This window comes from Cryptotermes secundus, unplaced genomic scaffold (assembly GCF_002891405.2).
Source record: "Cryptotermes secundus unplaced genomic scaffold, Csec_1.0 scaffold278, whole genome shotgun sequence".
Lineage (NCBI taxonomy): Eukaryota > Metazoa > Arthropoda > Insecta > Blattodea > Kalotermitidae > Cryptotermes > Cryptotermes secundus.
The window spans coordinates 1-24583 of record NW_019731978.1 but is presented as its reverse complement, the minus strand read 5'-3'; the positions used below and the strand labels follow the sequence as shown (position 1 = coordinate 24583).

At 39.9% G+C, this 24583-nt stretch overlaps 2 protein-coding genes across 2 annotated transcripts; both read left to right on the top strand.

Annotated features, from left to right (window-relative positions):
* The first annotated feature begins 5794 nt into the window (after positions 1 to 5794).
* LOC111867374 lies at positions 5795 to 14532 on the top strand. Its single transcript, XM_023857169.2, has 3 exons — positions 5795 to 5824; positions 8067 to 8195; positions 12007 to 14532. Exon 3 carries the CDS (start codon positions 12351 to 12353, stop codon positions 13326 to 13328), a length of 978 nt encoding a protein of 325 aa, XP_023712937.1. The 5' UTR covers positions 5795 to 5824; positions 8067 to 8195; positions 12007 to 12350; the 3' UTR covers positions 13329 to 14532.
* Positions 14533 to 18232: 3700 nt separating this feature from the next.
* On the top strand, positions 18233 to 24297 carry LOC111867373. Its single transcript, XM_023857168.1, has 2 exons — positions 18233 to 18279; positions 22347 to 24297. Exon 2 carries the CDS (start codon positions 22362 to 22364, stop codon positions 23883 to 23885), a length of 1524 nt encoding a protein of 507 aa, XP_023712936.1. The 5' UTR covers positions 18233 to 18279; positions 22347 to 22361; the 3' UTR covers positions 23886 to 24297.
* The last annotated feature ends 286 nt before the right edge of the window (positions 24298 to 24583 follow it).

The following is a 24583-nucleotide window of genomic DNA, read 5'->3' as shown; positions in this document are numbered from 1 at the left end:
AGAAACTGCAGACTGAGAGAAATAAATCTCAAGGTTCCATCACATTTCTGCATAAGCAGTACGACTTCTACATGGCGCGCTTTGACTCTGGGCGTGCGGATAAATTACTTTGGCGTTTTCAGACACGAATTGCAGACTGCGAAACAAAGAGCAACTCTACTGTCCTGCTAACTGAGCCTTGTTTCCTGGAGAAGCCGCTAACCTGTCCGCAACTCTGGTATTACTCGCACCTTATTGAGACAAGGAGTGCATTGCACTCTTCACGAGAAGTCGACATTTGACCCTGTAGATGGAAATAAAACCATTCCATACCGTCCTAAATGGCTCTTCAAATCCTGTTTAATATTATCCTCTCGTCTAGAAACGTCTTTTAAGCGGCTTTGCAACGACAGGAACATTATCCACCCCTCTCTCGGAACTACTTTGTCGACTATTGTTTTCAGCAGAGTTGAATGTAGGTGAATGTTCAGATGTCCCCCATATGTCTATGTATCTGTGTGTCTACAGTCTTTTTGTTGGACCTTCTCCGCCTCTTTCAATTATTTTATCCTATGCACAAAAGTCGGTATATGATCTGTGACGTCACTGCGCTTAACCAATCAAGCACTACACATGAAAGGCGCCCGGGGTGTGGATATACAGATCATGCACGTAAACGAATTCTTCACTCCAGCAGTAGATGAAGCCTCGACGTATGTGTATTTATGTATCTGCATACATAATAATTTTATGTTAGAGGAGTGTGACAGTTTGAGTGAGCTAATAGGACTGAGATTAATAAACGTGGTTTTCGAAATCCGGGTTGTGCAGGAAATATGTCACTCTACTTAGAACTCCCGCTCATTTCACAAGAGGAAAATAATGAGTAATTCGTGTAAGTACCGGTGTTCTCTGCCAAATCCGCCTCAGGAAAATGTAAGCAGAAAATTTATATTATTGCTTGATTGGTAAAAGTGTAGGAAGTTTTGAAAAGTCGGTAGGATGAAAATATGATGGGGTACCCAAAAGAAACCGAACTAATTTTTTTGTGGGCAGAGCTTTTGTAGTACCGCGTTTTGCCGCTATGTGCGCATAGAACTAACTAGTTCTAGACTAGTTTCGGCAGAGTTTATAGTGACAACTGTTTTGTGTGATCGTCGTTTTTGCAATGGCCCGAACACATGAAAATGTTGAAAAAATTCCTGAAATCATCAAGGAAGATCGACGACGGTTCACTGAAGAAATTGTTGAGCTGTCGGGAGTGACTTGGAGCTCAGTTCAGCGAATTTTGACAGAAGATTTGGGAATGAAAAGGGTGGCTGCGAAATTCGTGCCACGACTGCTGACTGCTGAACAAAAACAAGGTCGCGTGGAAGCATGCTGTGCTTTGAAAGAAGAGTCCCGAAATGATCAAAACTTTTTTTCAGCGTTTTGCTGATGTTGCTGAGGTGAAGGAAAAAACGACGGAGGCGCTGTCAAGCATCTCAAAAGATGAATTTAGAAATGTTTTGAAAAATGGAATAAAAGACTAGACAAGTGTATTAGTGTAAGTGGAGAGTACTTTGAAGGGGATTGAAGGTTTGTGCTTAAAATTTGAATAAATAAGTTTGAAAAAAAATAAGTTCGGTTTCTTTTGGGTACCCCCTCGTATATTTAATTTATTTCCAGTTTATTTCTCTTGGCGAAAATTATTATACAGGCACATACACATAAATTTTTGACCAAGTACTGGGGCCCTTCGGCCAGCATCATGTAATGATATCCGCTGTTAGCTACACTGCTCAGCACTTACGGCATGCACTGTCTTCGCTCGCCAGGAAGCCGGGATCGTAGGTTCGTATTACACACAAATTTGGATGTGTGGTATGTATATGCGTTTAAGTAGAGGAATTGCGACAAGGTGATCACTTGTCCAAGGAGTACTACACTCTGTAAAATGATGAAAGGAGAAAAGAACTCGACACCGTAAGGTATGAGAGGAACACTAAAACGTGCATCCTTGTTATAACGTAAGCAGTAAGGGCAAAGTTGTCCCTATGCTTAACTAATGAAACAAAACACGAACACGTATTGAGGAGCGGATGTACGGATCCACATTTCCTTGGCCTAGGCACTAACTGGACGTGAAGGCTAGCTTCACGCCCCGGCCTCTTTACCACCGGTACCCACTGGATATGAGGTTCGGTGGACCTCGAAGCCGGTCTGGACGGCGTGAATGTAAAACAGTAAAATTTGTATTTGATGAAATAAACGTATCAGCATAAAGTACAAATACTTTAAGAGCATGACTTCATAATTCAACAACTCTACCAGAGCGTGCATCAGAAGAGAACAACTGTCATTGCCTAATTCAGAACAATATACCGGAGAATCCTTTCGTCCTGCCACAGCCTAACCATATATAGCTGTCGTCTGTGGGGGGTTTTGCCCTCAGATTCAGAATAAACACCGGCAAAAGTACTTTAAGTATTTCAGTACAACTTCCCCTAGTATATTTTGATATACTCTGCCGTATTAATAAGTGATCTGACTAATTTCCTGGAGATGAGCTCTTTTGGCAAATCCGCCTGTTGTTCTGATACACAAGAAATTCCTGAATTTTACAGAACTCGAAAATTCATTACCTTATTCTAAGGTGCAGTATATAGAGCCAGAATAATCTATTTCATACCACTCCATTCAATTTAAGCAAGATCCATTTTAATATTATTCAACCCTAGAACTTCCTCCTCCGACGGGCCTTTTCCTTCTGACTTTCCCATCCAGTTCCATACGCGTTGCTTTTCTTTTGCTGCATACTGCATTGTCTTCAAATCGCATGCTCTAATTCCATACGTCGAAGAATACATGTCATGATGCTCCTGCTCATCACAGATTTCCAACCTTGTGTGATTTTATACTTCTTCGGTCCAAATATTCCCTTCGGCAACCTATACTCCAATAACGACAGCCGACAGCCTATGTGCTCCACCTAATGTCAAATACCATCATTTGTACTGTTTTTTTTTTCCTTGGAACTATAGCCCCACTGGGCCTAGGCCTACCTCCATGAACTTCTCCGTTCACTTCAGTTTTTCTTGATCTTATACATTCGGTAGGACCCCTTGGGCGGGTGATCAGTTCGTCCCAAGGTCTCTACCTGTACGCAAACACAGAAAAACGCACACAAACAAACTAAACATCCATGCCCTGAGTTGGATTCGAACCCACGATGCCGGTTTCCAAGCGAGCGAAACAGTACAAGGCTTAGACCGCTCGGCTACCGTGACCGGCATCCGTACTCATTCAAAACAAAAATAAAATTGTAGTTCTGTAATTGTAGTTATTAAATTTAAAGAACTCGAGAGATGACGAATATTTCTGAAGTTAATTATGCCTGGTATTCCTCGACTTCTGTTTGCTCAACTGTATTTTCCTCAAATAACTCGTCACTAATATCCTCCACATATATCGCGAATTTCGTTAGTCTTTTTAATGTCGTGATATTTTCTGTGCTCTGTTGGTGAGGAATCAATATCTAGTAGGGTTCATCTATGTTTATCTCTACAGCAGACTCCTCATTTGGGTCAATTACAATTTATGTGTTCTTAATTACAGTTATAATACCTGACAATACATTTACGTAATCAACGTGGTTCATCAGCTGATGTGTCCCTTTTAACGTGAGTACAGCCTTGTATTCGTGGAATTCCCTAATGGCATATATCTTTAAGTTCAGTCAGCAGCGAACGGCTGAAATTATGTCCATGTTCCAGAACAGCAATCAAGAGGCCAGAAACACATAGCATACACACATAAAGAAAGTACTCGTACAATTTTGCTTTCGCTGAATGAACAGCCTACCAGATGGTAGGAAGTTATCTGTAGGTTTGGCCGCGCCATAGTTCAAGCGGTTAGTCGCTGGCTTCTCACCGCCGCGGCCCGGGTTCGACCCCGGGTCTGGTCAAGTGGGAGGTGTGGTGGACAAAGTGGCACTGGGGCAGGTTTTCTCCGAGTACTTCGGTTTCCCCTGCCAATCTTCATTCCACCAATTGCTCCACAATCACCCTCACCTATCATCTGGGGCTGGTACAGTAGGCCAGAAGTGGCCGCAGTACAAGGGACTTAGTCCCACCGCACTAGCTATAAAAATAAAAATAAAAATAAGCTATAGGTTAAACTGTAGGAGAATATAGAACGACCAATGTGAGAAGGAATTCAATGCACTAACAGAGAGGATGCTTAGGTAGGCTTAGTTCTCTGTTTGGTTTAACTGCATAATGATATTAGGAACGAATTCTTAATTTCATAGGAAATCAGTGAACTAATCTTTGACATGCCGGTCACGGTATCCGAGCGGTCCAAGGCATGTACTGTCTTCGTTCACTTAGAAACCGAGAACTTGGTTTCGAATCCCACTCAGGGCATGGATGTTTAATTTGTGTGTGTGCGATTTTCTGTGTCTGTGTACAGGTAGAGACCTTGCGACGAGCTGATCACCCCGTCCAAGGAGTCCTACCTAATGCGTAAGATCTAGAAAAACCGAAGTGAACGGAGAAGTTCATGGAGGTAGGCCTAGGCCCACTGCGGGCTGTAGTGCCAAGGGGAGAAAGAAAAAGAATCTTTGACATATTTGAATTTTTCTTTCATACAAACAGCAGAACAATTTTCAAGCGCCTATACAACAATACAAAGCAGGAAGTGTAAGTTATAGTATGTAAAGATTTCTATATAACTATGCAAGTAGACGGAAGTTATTTCAATATCTGGTGTTCTGAAACTTCTTGCAATCACACTAAAATTAGAGGTTGAATGCACGTGTAAGCAATCTTGCTTTCCATGACCGAATATTGATGAATGAAATGAGATTGGAAGATGTTTAAAAAATTCCATAAATATTGTGAAATATAATAAAAAAATTCAACTTAATAGAAGCAATTACATGCAGACAAAAGCATGGAGGGTAAAATACGTGGTCTTGCCTTCAACCAGTAGCGATAATTTCAGAACAATTTTCTACATATACTAATTACTCAACAAATTAAAGAGAGGAGATAACAAAAAAATAATAATGAACGTTCGCACAAGAAATCTTCGGTAACTTATGTTCCATCAATATTTCTTTCAACGTGCAATAGCCGAAATATAAGATATCAACAAATCTAGCCCTTCATGATAAAGTCCCCCCACCCCTAGGGGAACTCGTGCTTTCCAAAGTCTCGCCGGTTTCATTGCGTCTACAGCGCACAGGACTGCACTGAGTACTACAAGTTATTCATTTCCTCCACCGAGTTCCGAATTCTGTCCTCAGCTCCGTGTTTGCAAACATGTCCGCTCTATGCACTTCTCGTAATGTCAGAGAAAAGTGATGTGCTGTTGGGGACAGAGCAGTGAACATTTGGGATTTCATAAAGTTCTGCAAATTCCTTGAGTTTCGCTACTGAGTTTCACGCAATTCTTGGGTCCATTAGTTCGATGTGCAAATGAGCACGCCCATATTCAGTAGCCTGTAAATTAAACTATGCGGAAAATAATATATCTGCTTTACACTTCCTTAACAAGAGTATTAAATGGTAATGAGTTTCTGGGATGCAGAAAGCTCAGAAAGCAACTTTACGGTTGAATCGCATTCTTTCCTTAATGAACGTAAGGGATATTTTCAGGATTAATTTCTTTCAATATTTATACACTCGTATACACATACAAATTCTCATATTCATTTTGACATTTTATTCAAGACAAGAATTTCCCTCCTCTGAAGGTAATTTCGTTCCCATTTCCATCCGCCGCTTGTACCTCCTTTCGGTGGGACCAGAGTTCACTCTCAGTCGGTGGAGGAACGGCCTATGGTACACGTCAGTCAGAGGTGAGGTCTGTAGAATAACTTACTCGATACTTGTGTAGAGGGACAGGACTTCCAGATATCGTTCATGTTAGGAAAGAACATTTCACAACTTGCATAAACTGTCCGGTATAACATATATTTATATGTAAATGTACATTATATTAAACAGAGAATTATATAAATGTAGAATATTAATAGTCCTTTCAACATTCGTATCTGCTGCACATGGGGCTATCTTCCTCACAATACACTAGGGCAATACTGGTCAGTGGGTGAACATTATTGCCACATTTTAAAAGCTACCGCACAATCACGTAAAAGTTTTCAGAAATTTAAAGATAATTACTTATAATAAACTGTTATTAGAATGTGACTTCGTCCCTGTAAACTTCCTAACGAAAGATAAATTTTGCTTAACAATGGTTATGCGAGATGATATTAATAGTGTGTTAGAAGAAAAATTGAATTTTCATGTGTGATTTCTCAAATGCCATATATGTAACACAAAGAAGCTTCCGATAGATTCATACAATCAATATAGGCCAGCAGCTGATTTGTTCCATTTAATTTCAGTCCCCACTGGAATTCTTGGTCCTTATTGTCATGTTCTAAAGCAGAGGGCAAAATCAGTGGAGCTAAAGCCTCGTCATCCTGACCTATAATTACTGAAAAAAAAATGTACTCTTCATGGAAATAACAAACTCCTATCCTTGTAGGTTTCCTCGGATGAAACCTCCGATCGTCAAGAACTTTACGTATAGCACCTCGATTTCCCAAAATTCTCTTCCCCCCCCCCTTATTTAAAAAGGGTGCAGAGTAGAGGCTAAACAAGAGGAAGTGAACTGTTGGCTGAATTGTAGGATAATCCGACACAAATCCCTTGTGAAAGGAATTCAGTGCTCTAACAGAGAGGATACTTATAAGGGGCTAGTTCTCTGGTTTTGTTAATTGCATAATGATATCAAAAACGAAGTCTTTATTTCGTAACAACACACTCAAGTTTGCCTAAAACAACTTCAATTTAAAATATTAATACCGTTAAGCTTACCTCAAGCTCAGGGGCCCATTTCGAAACTAAACACAATTTAATATTTCTGAAATTAAGTAAGGCAAAAAATTTTCAAATATCTTCTTAGTTTTTGAAATATTTTCATTTATACAGAAGGAGAATTTTCAAGCAGCTTCACAACAATACGAATCAGGAAATGCTAGGTATAAAATATATAGGTTTTTACGTAACTGAGGAAGTAGATGGAAGTTATTTGCATATCTGAAGTTTTGAACCTTCTTGCAATTACACAAAAAGTAGAAGTTGAATGCACTTGTAAGCAATCCTACTTTCCATGACCTAATATTGATGGAATGGTATGAGTTTGGAACATTCGGAAAAATTCTCAAAGCATTGTGAACCATAACAAAAAATCAAAATTTAATTAAATTATATGTAAGCAGACAAAAGTGTGACGCGTGAAACACTTGGTCTCCCCTTCCAACTGGACCCATGATTACAGAACTCTTATGTGTATACAGTAATTACTCTGCGAATTAGAAGAGACGCGATAAGAAGAAATTAATATTGGCCGCTCGCAGGAGAAATCTTGGGCAATATGTGTTCCAGCAATTTTCTTGCAATTTTCCAATAGTCGAAATATAAGATATCATTGAATTTTGTTCTTAATGATCAGTTCGGTCACCCTTAATGTGCGTTCAACACACGAAACTCCCGTTTTCACTATGTCTGGAGATCACGTGACTAGATAGCGCCCTACAAGTTATTAATTCCCTCCACCCTGTTCCGAATTCTCTCCTCAGCTCCTTGTCTGCAAACATGTCCGCTCTATACACTTCTCGTTATGTCAGAGAAAGTGGCGTGCTGTTGGGGACACAGTTATGAAGATTTTGGGAATTCATAAAATCCAATGAATTCCCTGAGTCCTTAACTACTGCTTGCCTCTAACAGAGGACGAGGTTCCTCACAATTCTTTTCTTCATTTGTTAAGTGTTCAAATGGTTTAGGGCATATTCAATAGCCTGTCAATTAAAATGTGCCGAAAATCGTATATCTGCTCTTTTCTTTGTTAACACGAGTATTAAATGGTGTTCAGTTCCTGGGGGAGTCGAGACTGTTTCCAAACCTTGCTGCTGAGAAACAACTTTACGGTTGAAACATAATCTTTAGGGAATGAATGACATTTTCATGATCATTAATTTCAGTAATTATATATACATATATTCATGTATTTGTGTTAACATTCTATTATAGACAAGAACGTTCCTGCTCTGAAAGGAATTTCGTTCGCATTGCCATCCGCCCGTTTGTACAACTATTCCGTGGGACAAGTGTTCACTGCCCGTCACTGGAGAAACAGGGTAAAATACACATTAACCAGAGGTAAGCTGCTTCTATCGAGGGACAGCTCTTCAGAGATGCTTCGTGTTAGGAAAGAGCATTACATAACTTACATGAACTATCCGCATGTACATATACATATATGTAAATGTACAGTATATTAAACAGAGAACCACACAAATACAGATGATTAATAGTGCGTTCAGTACCGGATATGAGCTGCAATTGGGAATATATTTACAGTATAATTGCCCTAGACAGAGCTCAGATAGGCGATAGTCAATGGATGAATATTTTTGGCTTATTTTAAAAAGTTTAGCAAATATCACGTAAAATGATTTACAAATACGTGTATATTAATTTTTTGTAATAAAACTATATATATTTGCCTCTCTTTCCTTTTGTTTTACGGAGGAAAAAATTTTGCTTAAAAACGCTTACATTAGATAAGTTTAACTTTGGTGTACGAGTTACCTTGCGATGTGACAATAACGTTTTTCTCGAAGAAACAATCTTTCTTCTCGCGAATATATCTGACCGGTGAAAGTATCCCATTTGCTTAAGTACAATTGTCCACTGTAGGTCGCAGTGAAAGGGCCGAGGAGGCCTGCCCCTCATACATTCATCCCATTTGCTTCGGCGCTATAAAAAAGAAACCTGCAACTATTGAGGGTAACGCCTTCAGGTTGTATAACGAGTCCAACACTGCATTCTTACACACACACTGAAAAATTTTGTTTGTTGATGTGAAACTCTTGGCAGCTTTATATATGAGAGTAAGAAATTGTTCAGTGTCTCAAGGCGTACATTGGATTCACTCCAAATTCAGCTGGGTAATGTTTTTTTTTTTTTTGACCCGCATCGCTGTTCATCAGCATTAGTGGGGCTACCGTTTAGATATTTCACTGTTGACCCCGACTGGACTGACACTAGCTGTTTGGGTCTGCCTTTTGCTTCTCCATGCAGATACAGGTGTAATAGCGCAGATGTCAGCATGGCCTGTACCTACACCATCTCTAGCGAACAAAATTAGAATGTTGCGCTTCTAAAACTGATCAGTGGTATAGAGTCTCTCGTATACAATACGAATGAAAGAATTGGTGTGGTCTAAACAGAACTTTTCATTCAAAAATATTCCTGCTCACAGAAGACCCCACTTAAAACGTCTTCTACTTCTTTTAATAAAGTAGGCTACCTCATACAATCATCATCATCATCAGCAATCTGTCAGACGACAGGTCCACAGTCTCTTCCAAAACAATTCCTCCACTTAATGTGATCTAGAGCTTTCTCCTTCAAATGGCAGTATCCTCTTCTGTCCCCAAGGCCATTCAGTATCTTACGTCTTCTTCCTCGTCTTCTTGTCACTTCTATCCGCCCCTCTATCTTTCCTTCAATAACTTCTTTTAGAAGGCAGTTTCTGCGTAAAACATGACCAATCCAATTAGCCTTCCGTTTTCTTATTTCGTGTAGGATATTCCTCTGCTCACTGACTCTAATTAACACTTCTTCATTTCTCACATAATCGGTCCAACTGATCTTCTCCATCCTTCTCCAACACCACATTTCGAAACTTTCCAGATGTTTCTGATCTACTGCCCTAAGTGTCCATGTTTCAGCCCCATACAGAGCTATGCTCCAAATGTAGCATTTCACTAGTTTCTTCCTCAAATTTAAGTCCAATTTGCTGGTAAAAAGATTCTTCTTCTTGCTAAATGCAGCTTTTGCCATGGCAATCCTGGATTTAATTTCACTAGTACACCTTCCATCATATGTTAACAAGCTACCCAAATATTTAAATCATTTCACATTCTCCAGTTGTTTTTGGTCTATCTTTATTGTGACTGGGGGTGGTTGTCTCGAAATTTTCATTACTTTTGTTTTCTCATGCAATATAGTCAGATAATCTTCTCTTCTCTCTGAAATAATGAAATGTTAGGCAGAAAAATGTGCCGCCCGTTAATTAGCCCCGAAATAGTTTTGAAAATATACTTAGCAACATTTAGTAAACTCCCCGAATGAACTCTACAAACTGAATTACGAAAAGCATTTTCTTTGTAGCGTCAGTGAGCTCACGGAGTGGCCGAAAGAGTATTATTCGTATCTTATCCTTCCAGAAACTGCAGTTCACAAAGCCCTATGTGCATTTGGTATTGCTTGCTTTCTCATTTATATTCCCTTGTCCCTCCTTCCTTCCTACTTCTCCCTCCTCTTAATTTTCGGCGCTGTATTTCTATTGAATAAATTCCTTTCAAAAGATCGGCGAAACTCTAAAATGTCCAACTGCACATCACGATATGCTGCTCCTCATATGATGTGTATACTTCAACTTCAAAATGGAACCTGTTTAGATAATGCCAGGTTGAGAGAAAATGGATTAGATGTTCGTTTCTTATGTAGATTGAAGCAATGATCTTCGGGCCGTTCAGATATTCCTCCATGGTCACGTGATGTGAATTGGTATGAGAACTTCAATATGCCAATCTCAGAGGAGACTGATGGGTTCGCAGTACCCAGACAAGGCTGACGGAACAATTAGGCCGCCAAACCCACAGCAGTTCTCACCTAACACCGCTCTTTTGTAACCCTCTTTTGTTATATCAGCTCAGTCGAAATGGCGCTATCCCTGCTACACCTGTTTCTACCTTAAGAGAGGGTATGATGATCACTGCAAGTTGTCCTCACAGATCAAACTAAGGAAGGTTGGTACAGGTACGCGAAACTAGCTGGGTCGGTTAGCAGAGACTCAGGGTAGCGATGCCGAATTAAGCGGTATTCTGGGAGTTGATCCAACTTGATGTTTATTCACTTATTGTTCTCTAAACCACACTGTTAATTTATTGTGTTCTTATGCCTAAGTTATAACATGTTACTTAACCTGCAAATTAGGTTTCGGAGCGTGCAAGGGTCACGTCCGTACACTTCAGAATATGGTGAAAGTCTGGCCTGTGGAATGCCTTGCACATCCCATCTTGGGAATTCGAAAAAATCGAATTCTCCAAGGTGCGTACATATACACGTCATTCTATCTTCCGTAGGGAAGTTTCAACGAGGCAGCTCAGTCATAATGACCCTCATTCACAGGCAATTGTAACGCGTTCTGACCTGTCCCTCTCACTGACCTTTACGTGGGTGCGTCCGGTTTCGAAATATTCGAATTCCCCATTGTGCGCACACATACACGCCGTTCCATCTCCCGTAGGGAAGTCTGAACGAGGCATCTCAGTCATAATGGCCCTCATTCACAGGCAATTGTAATGAGTTCTGAACTGCCCTCTTCACTGACTTTTTGTAGGTGCGTCAGGTTTCCTGTACCCGAGCTAAATTAATGACTACTCGTAAATGTCAGAACCCCGGACTCCTTGGCCCTGCCAGAATCTAGAATTTTGAACATAAACACCGTATTGCACGTCCCAGACAATGAAATACCGTATTATAGATCACAATATATAGTTCCAGTTATATCGAAATATAAGAGATTGAATTTAAAATTACCGACAATATAAATTAGAAATAAAGTTTATGGTCATTTATAATCATCCAAATAAATAAGGGCTAAGACTGATCAGAGACACACCTGCAGACCCACCCCCTCTCGATTCTAAATTGCGGGCTTTAATTATGTTTGTGTAGAACTGGCTTAAGTACCGATATATTAAAAAATGATTCCAGCAATGAAATCGCGTTTCTTGTTTTTCACCCACATGCAAGTACATTTATTAATATAAACACTAATATCTCCATAAGGAGTAGAATATCCGTTCTTAATATTAGATGGGTTAGACCCAAGCTGAAATGTAAAGCATTTGAAATATATGAAAACACAGTTAACTGACTTCAAACTGTTTTTCAGGTGACAGATACGAACATGCCCCAGCGGAAGCAACCCAGGACTCTGAATGAGATGAGTGTAGAGGCGTACATCAACATTTATTACAATGTATGCAATAGATGGAATTTGGATTTGTATAATGCAATGCAAACTGGCAGGAGACATTACCGCAGCGTGAAACGGAGGGTGATGAGTGAAATCCAACAGATCAAACAGATTCTATCGGAGGTGGCGCCATTGATACAAAGAATAATTTCTCCAGAGATAGCATCTAGCTTTGCCTACAGTATCACATTTCATTACGAGAGAAATTATTATGTTACAATCCTCGGCAATTTTGAAGAAGAAAGACACGATGCATTGCCATGTTTCGCTCCGTCCTAACACGTTTCCTATATGAGTTTGAGCCTGATATTTTTTCTCTTATTTTTACATGGTTTCTAGTAATTCGAAATCTGAACAGTGTACCTGGGTTAAGAATATTGTCTATGAACCAAAGATTGGAAGTAATAAAGTCATTGAATTTAAGTCGAGTAACCCTTACCGGCTCGGCTCTAGTGGCCAGGTCCATCCATCAACTTCAGGAGTTACAGGTGTTTCATTATATGGGAGACTGCACTGACGAAGTGGTAATACAACTGGGTCTCAACTGTCCCAACCTGACTGTGGTTTCGGTTATGTATTCTTTCAGGGTAACCAATGACTGTGTTCCCCACTTACTGCTACTCAGTAATTTAGAATTTTTAGATATTACTGGGACACAAATTGATCGTTTACACTATGGGCAGCTACTCTCCGGATTACCGAAAATTTCCAACGTGAGATTCGTAAATAAACTTGACGATCTTTTAAGCCATATTGCCTTGGAGACGGTCGACACGGTAACGCAAGTCTACGGTGTAGTTAACGATATCAATAACCAAATACGTAAGTTCCCCAAAACACAAAAATTTGTACTGATAGAACCAGACGTACATCTGCCAGATGTCACACCTCCACCAGACTTCGATCTCTCAGACGTGACACATTGGACCGAATTGCGCAAACTGGAAATTTTATTTGGTGACTGCACTACAATTAATCTGAACGCCATCCTAACGGGTATAGGTCATGTACTTACCGACCTTACACTGAAAAGTGTCACGGATCTAAATCATGGAGATATCATAACGCTGTGCAAGTCATTAGGGAAATCTATCTCTGCATTCCTGCAAAATTTCACCACTAAATGCAGATACACCGCTCAACCCAGAGTTGCCACATTTCACGAAATTGCTATCTTTAAAAATAGAAAAATCAATCGACGATCAAACAGATTTCAGTTTTATCAGATACTACCTTAATCTGGAAAGAATTGAGTTGCTTGGGATTGACATCTTCACGGAAGAATTCATGGAGGAAGTTATAAACCTGGGTACACTTGCAAACTTAAAGGAGTGTTATATAAGCGAAACTGAGGAGGGAGCTCTGACCTTAAACGTTATTGAGCAACTCCTTCGTCATTGTTCAAATTTGAAAATATCTGGACATACGGAACAATTAGATCATCTTAATTCAGAAAATGTCCTGCAACTGAAGCGTGAATTATCAGAACAAAATTTTGATATTGACATTATCTCCTAACACAAGGACCCTTCTGCATTTTATGAAATGAGGACATGGTTTTGAGCAACGCGACTTCTTTTAACGTGGAAGTCCAGGAATATTATATATTTCGTATTACTGTGTGACATATTTAAAGACATTTTACTTGTATGTGTTTTATGTGTTCTTAATTTATTTCTGTTTACATATTATTATTCCGAGAGAAGTAGAACCAGACAGAACGTACTTTTCATTATATAAATTCAGTGAGTTGTGGGTCTCCAATTTCTCAATCCTGCATCTTATTGAATAAAAAAGATCTCTTTTATAATTGCAATTGCGTTTGTTGACAAGAGATTGAATGAATTTCGGTCTTTCAGTTAAGTCTAATAGTTACAACTGAAGACGTAGTTAAGTAGTTTCACTAACGCCAAATATTTAGTTATGCTTACCCGCACGACAGAAGTTTTGTAAGCTTCAAATGGAGACATTTGTGCATTTTTCTTTGCTGAGCAGTGGCATCCTGACATTACTTTACATTAGTGAGTAGGAAAGCTTTGAATAAATGAAGTGCCTGCAGTCACAGAGGCCAAATTAATTATGGTGATTGTGGGACTCAATCTGTTTTCCCGGGATCTTCGGTATCCACCTCAAAACAACACGTTTTCACCGTCAGGGAACATAACATGCGAAGAAAATTGCAACAAAACGCTTTAATGACCCTAATAATAATATTCATGAGCTCTGCCTGTAAATCGTCTACGTGGAAAATTTATGGAATCTGATGTGACACATGATTGTATTTTTTATCTGAATTTGACTAAACGCAAGATGTGAAATTTGAATCTATTCATGTCTAAGGTGTAACTCGTGATGTACATGTAACCCGCCCTCATGTATGAAGCTTGTAAGGATATGTTTATGCATGTATCCATGATTTTATATATTTTGTATCTTATAATATTGCAGAAAATTCAATAAAATATATCTGATTAGATTAGTGTCTTAAATTTTAGACGCTAAACAACTGACATGTTCGCTCACTTGATTTCTCAGCATACAATTCAGTGATTTAAAAGGTATCAGCATATCCCTCATAAGTATCTGCAACTTTACAGAAAGGTACGAGGCTTCAAATCCCATAACACTGCATACTTTACACAATGTAAGTAGTTTGGCTAGAAAGTAGCGGGGCTGCTACACACATCTCCCTCTTAGAGAGGCTCCATGATGGTCCTTGCGTTATGAAGCAGGAAAACAATTTATGCTGGCCTGGTACCACCTACTGTCTCGTGGGCTGTCATGTTCCCTGCACAGCGACAATACTAAGAGAGCCACCTTGTGGCTGCATGTATAAAGAGTCTATTGGACTGTTTAAAACAGAAGTAGTTCCTAATTGTGGGCACAATAATTGTGCAGACGAATCCGCTGAGCCAGTACGTACGGGTCACATTTTTCCAGAAACGTAATCCCAGTTCTCAAGTGTCCATCGTATTCGGCTACTGCCGGACACATCAAACAAATTTAATAAAAGATTATAAAGAAATATTCCAGGAAGAGACAGGATACACATAAGAAAAATATTGGTCTCTGCATCTCGCAAATATTCACAAGATATTTTCGCCTGAGCGGCAAATTCGCTACAAATTGTTCGTATAGAAGCCAGAAACTGCAGAATGACAGTAATAAATCTCAAGGTTCCATCACATTACTGCATAAGCAGTAAGACTTCTACATGCCGCGCTTTGACTCTGGGCTTGCGGATAAATTACTTTGGCGTTTTCAGACACGAATTGCAGAATGCGAAACAAAGAGCTACTCTACTGTCCTGCTAACTGAGCCTTGTTTCCTGGAGAAGCCGCTAACCTGTCCGCAACTCTGGTATTACCCACACCTAACTGAGACAATAAGTTCATTGCACTCTTCACGAGAAGTCGTCATTGCACCCTGTAGATGGAAATAAAAGCATTCCATACCGTCCTAAATGGCTCTTCAAATCCTGTTTAATGTTATCCTCGCGTCTGAACATCTTCATAGTAGCTCTCTTCCTTCAGGTAATTTAACCGAAATATTATACCCATCTTTCTGCTTTTACCGGCTTTTACCGGTTCTCACAGTCTCTTCGCTTGCGGATTTCTTATATTTTTCCTTCTACCCTGAAGATGGAGGCGATACGTTCCTCCGAAACGTCGGTTAACACCACATATACACGGTGCCAAATCCCAGAAGACTGCTTTCTTCATACCTACCTACCTATTTATCTATTTATCTGTGACTCAACAGTCTTTTTGTTGGACCTTCTCCGCTTGTTTCAATTACTCTGTCCTATACAGCGTAATCTGTAGGACTCCTTGGACGGGAGAGGATCCGTTCCCAAGGCCGATACTTACACACACACACACACACACACACATCGCAAATACAGAAAAAACGCACACAGACATATGTCTCGAGTTGAATTGGAACCCACTATCCCTGTGATCTCTGTGTTCGAGCGGGCGAAGGTGACGTCACTGCGCTTAACTACTCAAGCACTGCACAAGGAAGGCGCCCGGGGTGTGGATATACAGATCATGCACGTAAACGAATTCTTCACTTCAGCACTAGATGAAGCCTCGACGTACGTGTATTTATGTATCTGCATACATAATAATTTTATGTTAGAGGAGTGTGACAGTTTGAGTGAGCTAATAGGACTGAGATTAATAAACGTGGTTTTCGAAATCCGGGTTGTGCAGGAAATATGTCACTCTACTTAGAACTCCCGCTCATTTCACAAGAGGAAATTAATGAGTAATTCGTGTAAGTTCCGGTGTTCTCTGCCAAATCCGCCTCAGGAAAATGTAAGCAGAAGATTTATATCATTGACTGATTGGTAAACGTTTAGGAAGTTTTGAAGAGTCGACATGATTAAAATATATTTAATTTATTTCCAGTTTATTCCTATTGGCGAAAATTATTATACAGACACATACTAATAAATTTTTGACCAAGTACTGGGCCCTTGGGCCAGCATCATGTAACGATACCCGCTGTTAGCTACACTGCTCAGCACTTACATTGATCAGTGTTTACTGTATTAATTTTTTATTGCTAGTGGGGTGGGACTAAGTCCCTTGTACTGAGGCCGCTTCTGGCCGATTGTACCGGCCCAAGATGATAGGTGAGGGTGATTGTGGAGAAATTGGTGGAATGGAGATTGGCAGGGGAAACCGAAGTACTCGGAGAAAACCTGTGTTTACTGCATGTACACATTGTGTTGCTGGCTGGATAATCCGTTGTGAAACGCTAAGCCGGTCACAGGAGCTGAGCGGTCTGAGGCATGCACTGTCTTCTCTCGCTCAGATCGTGGGTTCGAATTACACCCAAGGTTTTTTGTGTGTATATGCGTTTAAGTAGAGATTTGCGACAAGCTGATCACTTGTCCAAGGTGTCGTACAGTCGGTAAAGCAAAATTATTTTCATGTATCTTGGTTGTTGTGGAGAACTTCTTTACAGTTAAGCAGCGAAATCATTTGAAAGCAGCTTCGTTACGGCACAAACCAAAAAGTATTAAGAGAATAAATTGCTTGGAGAGAATAAATCGTCTTGGAATAATAAGAAACGTTGGTGGCGAATGCATATGAAAATAATTCTGCTTTTTGATAAATAAAAATTGTTGGAATTCGGCGATTTCGGAAAAATTTCCAAATTCTCACTCATAAATGTCTGAACACTTTTACAAAGAAATACTTCCATGAATGCGACATGCATACTGAACACCGAGTGGAGAGGGAAAAGTTTAGTCTCTTTACAGCAGTACCCTTAACTAATTTCAAAATTCTTATATACATATTTCTATTCCGTAAGAAATACTTACGGCCACATATAATGAAAAACGCAGAATAAATTTTAAGTAATATGTCCTCCGATTCCTAGTAGGTTCTACAATTCTACTTTCATGTGTGTGAATGCTAAATGAAAAACAACTGGCATTAGTCATCATACAAATTCTTTAAGAAAGGAAATACACAATGCAATCGCCCCGCCCTCCCCTAAGGAGTCCTGACACACGAAATCCCTGCTTCTGTAATGTTTCTGTGACAACAAATTGGCGCTCTCCGTGCGTCTCTAACACACACATCTCGAGAGCGCAATACACACGCTAGTATTTCGTTCCACTCTGCACCGCATTCACTCCTCAGCGCCCTATCTGCAGATATACTCCGTGTGTGGGGGTCCTTCTGAAGGTTCGGATTCCGTAATATCTTGTGAATTTCTTGAGTGGCTCAGTGACTGCGTACCCCTGAGGAAGTGTTCGAATGCACACCGTTCTTTGCCTAAATACGGCCATATTTATCGCAATCCTATCAAGAAAAATTATCGGAAACATTGCAATGCTATGACCGCTTCCTTGACAACAGCATTAAAACAAAATCAATGGCTAAGTTGCAATTGAATATAAAAATATCGTTTGAAATTTCTTCTCGAAAGCATGAACTCCATTTTTTCAGTTACCACATACACGTCGACACATTACTCTGAAATGCATAAGTGAATACTCGTAATTCCAGTGCTGCCATATTGCTGTCTGAAAGAAATTCCCTAAATTCCCTACTATGCAGGAAATTTATTGGGCACTGCCACAGCCCGGGCAGCATTACTATTCTTTGGGACTAGTGTTCATTGTCAGTCGGTGGAGAAACGGGGTACGGTAGACATCAGCTAGAGGTAAGGTAACTGACTGGGAGCTTATCTTGACTGACAAGCCTTTGAGAGATCGGTTGGGTTAGGAAAGAGCTTTCCACAACTCTCATAAACCATCCAGTGGTACATATATATATATATAAAATATGAAATAGAAAATTACATACATGCAGGTGATTAATTGTGCGTTCATTATGGGGCCTCTGCTAGAAGTGGGGCTATTTTTTTACAGTATATTAGACCCAGATACCGTGTAATTAAGAAATAGTCAATGGGTGAATAGTTTCACCATATTTTTGAAACTTTTGCAAACTTTACGAGAAAGATTTCAGAAATATACAAATATTATATTCTTTATGTCTTTGTCCCTGTACGCTTTTAATGGAGAAATGAATTTTGCTAACAATGGTTACGTTGAATGTGTGTGACGGTGCTGCAGAAGTAATATTGCATTGAACCAATATGTGATATCTCATCTGCAATATTATATAACACAAAATCCTATAGCAGGTTAACTGTTGTCTGTGGGATATTTTATACAAGAAAGGTCGCGAAAAATAACTTTACCCTCAACATATCCTAATGGGGAAAATACCGCATTTGATTCGGCCCAAATGCCAGATAGCTGAACCTGTAGAACGGGAAGCACATAGTATATGTATTCAGTTGCTTCATCGAATGGGCATTGCCCAAAAATATACTTACATACAAAATAGTAAAATTTACTTCTTTATTGTGTGTTTAGGGCAGCTTGTTTGTAATGTCATATAATAATCCGCCATTTGTTTTAAATCATTTCATTCCTTCTGCTTTTCCATTCCCTCTTACATACTGCAACCTTTTATACTCTAAATTTATCATATTATTAATCTGAGATTCCCCCTCTCTCCTCTTGTCATGAATTTCTCTCTATAGGCTTATCAGTTCCCTAGGTTCGTTATCCTAATAGTATTTACTTACTTCCAAATGATCACGTAAGCAGGTATATTTAATATACAGAATATTTATTAAGCTATACAAACTTGTATAACAAAGGCAAATATTGGCGAACAGAAATGAAGTGGCCTGGAGACACACTCATTTGAGGGTACACAAAATAGTGTATGAGACTGCGGTGACGTAGACTGGACAGATAAGGAAATGCTGTAACAGTGACAGTAAGGGTTGGAACACACACAGCGACATTGTTCGTACGACGTTCGTACGGTCCATGGCTCATCAAGTAGTAGAATATAAAGTGTAGTCTTAGCTTTCATATGTAACGGCATGCGACATCTACCGTATGACAGTCGGAGAGAAAAGAAATGTATTTGGTCGCTCTACTATGAAAAGGAGGTCGTACGGCAAAAAAAAGTAAAATCGTACGACATTTTTCAGTACGACTGATGTCGCTGTGTGTGTTCCAGCCCTATGAGGAGACGATTCAGAAGTGGGGTATCCCTTAAAGGAATATAATAAATTAGAATTATAAAATGAAACCTCCTGTTGGAATCTGGCTTGCGAGTCCCCCTGTCCTGATACGCGCTCTTTGTGCTTTGTCCTTTGTGGAAATTCTGTCTGCAACGGCCGCAATACAACCTGCACAATTTTCTTCCTCTTTTGGTAGCGAAAATTTTCCATAATCGGAAGGGCGGAATTTAAGTGGTTTGAAAAACTGTTTCCATTTACAAACACTGAAGATTACAGAAGGCACGATTTTAAATTTCTTTCAATTATCTTCTAGTGAAGACGCTACGATATTGTCACGAATGTGACTAAACACGCGGGTTTGAATCAGTGAGTTAATTCATCGTATATTCATTAGTTGTAATTACAAATAATTGTAACACTTCCAAGACTACTGTAATTATAACATATAAATAAATCCTTCTATATCTGAATTAACTAGCAGCTGCAGGGTAACACATCTAAACAACGGCTATTACATTGCAAATACTTCCTTATCCGTTTCCAGGCAACGAATTTTAACATAAGAACTATAATTTTCACGCTCCAGATACCACTGCACTACAGCACACGTAAAGCCTTCAAATCACTCGTTAAGTCTACAAAGGTCGACTTCTAATCCTTCTGAAACTACGAACTTCCCATGGCTATCTCCAGCTGATAACTTATTGACTCGTAGCGTCAATTGTCTCCAAGAAAATTCCTCTGCTTAGGCCCCACGGAAAACACCGTCTCCTTTTGTTAAGAATGTGTGTCTATAGTTTTGTTTTCTGGCAATAGTCGAAGTCAAAGTCACATTGCGACTAACGGTCGGTCAGTCAGTCAGTCAGTCAGTCAGTCAGTCAGTCAGTCAGTCAGTCAGTCAGTCAGTCAGTCAGTCATGGTGTCGAGCCCCATCTGAGACTCATGTCCAGATATTTATTACTCCTTGGCAGTTATGGTCTTGTTATTGTGGGGCGCCCTTTCTGACGGGAGGATGAGTCTGTGTTTTGTATATGCTGCTGGTCGTTACCAGCGCAGTCTTTGTCGGGTCCGAGTCCCTTGGGAGTCGAGACCGTATTTTACTGTCTCGGATTTGAGACATCCCTTTTTGTCGCCTCCTTCGACATGCAGGGTCACGGTGGAGGTATTCGACTCCGCCTCCACACGGGCTACCTGGCAATAGACACACTATTTTTCCGTGCGTTTTCTCGGAGGGGATCATACAGAAAACAGTATCTTTTATATTGTTGTCACGATCTTTAGGGGGGGGGGGTATACCGACCTTGGAATAGAAACGGGAGTTCTACTACTGCTGCTTGCATTCGCGGCCATGATAATATTCACGGGCCTCCTTCTGTTGTTACAGAAACGGCCCATACGTAACGATATCCAATACAAGTGAATCATTGCTCTCTTCTCCCTCACAAACGAAATTCTTGCAACCAGCAACAAGCAATCTGTCTCCTAGTAGCCGTAATTGCTTCTGAAAATTGACCAGAACGATCTATTTTAAGTGCTACATATGAATGCTAGAACTTCACTCTTGAGAACAAAGAAAGAAATCTTTGCGAGTGACTTTGAGGAGAAAGATTCTGCCCATCCTATCTTCAGACAGGAGGGCCGCGCCATAGCTCAAGCGGTTAGTCGCTGGTTTCCCACCGCGGCGGACCAGGTTCGATCCCGGGTCTGGTCAAGTGGGATTTGTGGTGGACAAAGTGGCGATGGGGCAGGTTTTAATCGAGTACTTCGGTTTCCCTTGCCAATCTTTATTCCACCAATTGCTCCAAAAGTACCCTCACCTATCATCTGGGGCTGGTACAATAGGTCAGAAGTGGCCGCAGTACAAGGGATTTAGTCCCACCCTACTAGAAATGAAAAAAAAAGTACAGATTAGGGCAGAGGAGTACAGAGTAATTTGAGGTGGTAGTTTCTGTGTTGAGATCCGTTGCTACGAGACTACTAGAGGAAACAGAGTATCCTAGTATGTGTGCAACGGTTAACTGGAAAATGTGTAAATCAGCGATAGCCCTGCATTTAAGTGTGATTAAGACAACTTGTAACCGACGTGCCAATAAATCCAATCATCTGAACTAGAACCCGTTATTTTCATCGCGCATACCCCCTACACGTGACAACATTATTTCACAGCATGGAATTACAAGTAACATGTGAATTCACAATTGTCTTGCTGGCAAACAAATTGGGTGTGAATTTCGGTTCAGGTAAATCCATCAACTTCCCTACTCCATTTACCAATTGACATTAGAACATAATGGCAGTGTATACAACACGGAACCGTAAGCCCAGGCCAAGATTTTCTCATGACGTTCTCGCGGCATCTTATGAGGTGGGTAATCCGGGCATATTCCCCACATAAATTCAGCCAAAGTGATGAGTAAATCTCTCATTACCATCGCCTTGACGAGATGTACGAGTAAATTTCTCCTTCTGTCCCCACACACATTAAAGGCATGGTGAGTTAATTAAACGTTCAGAATTCCTGGAGCAGGGTGAGGACTCCTCTTTAGAACTCAACAGACATTTCGTTCGTGGATTCCAAGGGTTGTCTGCATTCGTTACAAGGGTAAGGAGTGAGATATATATGTGTGCTCTGCAACTTATGGAAGCACAAGTAACTGACAGCCATTCGAAATGTGTTTCAGGAGACAGATATCAGCATGCCTCCACTGAAACCGCCCATGACTCTGGAAAACAGATGTTTACAGGCAGTGGACACCTTATTACATCAAATATGTTTGTCATGGATTCGAGAAATGTATGCGGCAGCACAGACTGACAGTGAGAGTTACATGCATAGAACACAGTTCGTGCTGTCTCAGTGCGAGAAGCTTCGTGAAGTTCTATTAGAAGTGACAAAATCAGTTTTGAATCAGTTTATTCCTAAATTAGCAGGAACGTTTCTCGACATTATCACTAATTATGATGACAGTCTTCGTGCATTACAGCCCAGATTCTGGGACGAAGACAGACACAACATTGTGTCCGCAGCCATACTTCGGTCTGTACTAAATTATACCACAGAATATTATGACACCCATGCTATCAATTCCAGTTTTGCACAGAGTCTAGTAATTCAAACTCTGGATAGTGTACCTGGATTGCTTGATTTTAATCTGGATACTGGAACTCAAATCCAAAATTCATCACTATTAGCCAGCAAGATTCATCACCTAAAGCTTTTGCGCACGTTTCGGTATTTCTATGACTGCACAGACGAAGTAATAGAACAGTTGCGATTACACTGTCCGCAACTGAGGAAAATAAATGTTACCGGTTCGTACGGGGTAACAGACGCATCTGTTCGTCATTTAATGCAACTCAGGGAATTAAGATCTGTACGTGTGTGTCATACAAGTATTAGCGAGGAACACTATGGGTTGCTACTCCCAGAATTGCCCCACATTAAAGATATCACATTCTGGAAACCAGAAAGTAATCTTTTAGATCATATTGCTGTGGAGAACCTCGATACGATATCACACGTCATCGGTTATATTGAGGATATTAATATGGTGACACAGAAGTGCCCCAACATGACTTACTTGGACCTGTACTCGATTCCCGATGATCTGTCACCCCTGAGGGTTTTGACCGCACTGGACTCCCTACAAATTTCCAATGCACACTATGGAACGTGTAATCTGACGAACGTCCTAAGAGGTATAGGTCATAGACTTAGATATCTGAGGCTGTATAAAGTTCGCTATGCAAACCTTCAAGATATTGTAACATTGTGTCCTTGTTTGGAAATTCTAACTCTGTGGGAATGCATATTTTCACCACTAAATCAAAATACACGGATCGACCCCCAGTTACCACATTTCAGAAGTGTAATTACGTTAAAAATTCGAAAGAAGTTCAGAGGTCAAATTTCTTATAATTACCTACTATATTACGTGAGATTGAAAACCATTATTTTGGATGGGGTCAACATCTTCACTATGGATGTAATGAGGGAAGCCCTAAGGAGAGGTACATTCACACATCTAGAGCACTTTTACATACTAGAAACTAGCCATGGGGTTTTGACCATTGAAGCTGTTGACCTGCTCATAGAGCACTGTTCATATTTGAAAGGCCTTGGATATCTGGGAAGATGCCCGTGCATTGATCAAAATTCCATCCAGCAACTTAAGAGTAGAATATTAGAGAGAAATTTCGATCTTGAAATTGAAGACTAACACAAGTACACTTCTTGTGTTTCATGATATTTATCACATGTTTTACAGAAACGAGGCTTGTCTTGAAAAGGAAGTTCAGAACATTATGTGTTTATTAGTGTGCCTCATATCTTAAGATATTTTACTTGGAACAAGTATAATCTGATCTCAACTTGATTCACTTCTGTTTATAAATTTATATTTTGACCGAAGTAAAACAAAACGGAGTATGTACTTCTCTTGTATAACTTCAGTAAGTAGTACGGCTCCCATATCAGAACCCTGGTCCTTACACTTAAAAATATCCCCGCCTTTTTTATGTAATTAGAAATGTGGTTGTTATTTGACGTGTAATTTCACAAACTTCAAATCATTCGTTTAATCCTTATAATTACAACTCAGGATGTGGCTAGTTAATTTCAGTAATTTCAAATTTTAGCGCTGTTTTACCCACAGGACAGAAGGTTTACTTATGAGATTCAGAGGGCGGCACTTGTGCGTTTTGCTTTCTGAGTTGTGACACCATGACGTGATATTATTGGTGGATAGAACGGGTTTGAATAAAAATACTGTCTGTAATTACAATGGTAGAATTAGTTTTGACGCTAGGATTCAAATTGTTTCTCTGGAAACTTTGGTATTGTACTGTGAAACACAATTTGACTAAGCACAATGTTTGAACTCAATGACTATTCATGTCTAATGTGTAAAGAAAGATG

Bases quoted from the DNA above. Each gene is read 5' to 3' on its own strand.
- LOC111867374 (XM_023857169.2), top strand. From the start codon at position 12,351: ATGTTTCGCTCCGTCCTAACACGTTTCCTATATGAGTTTGAGCCTGAT.
- LOC111867373 (XM_023857168.1), top strand. From the start codon at position 22,362: ATGCCTCCACTGAAACCGCCCATGACTCTGGAAAACAGATGTTTACAG.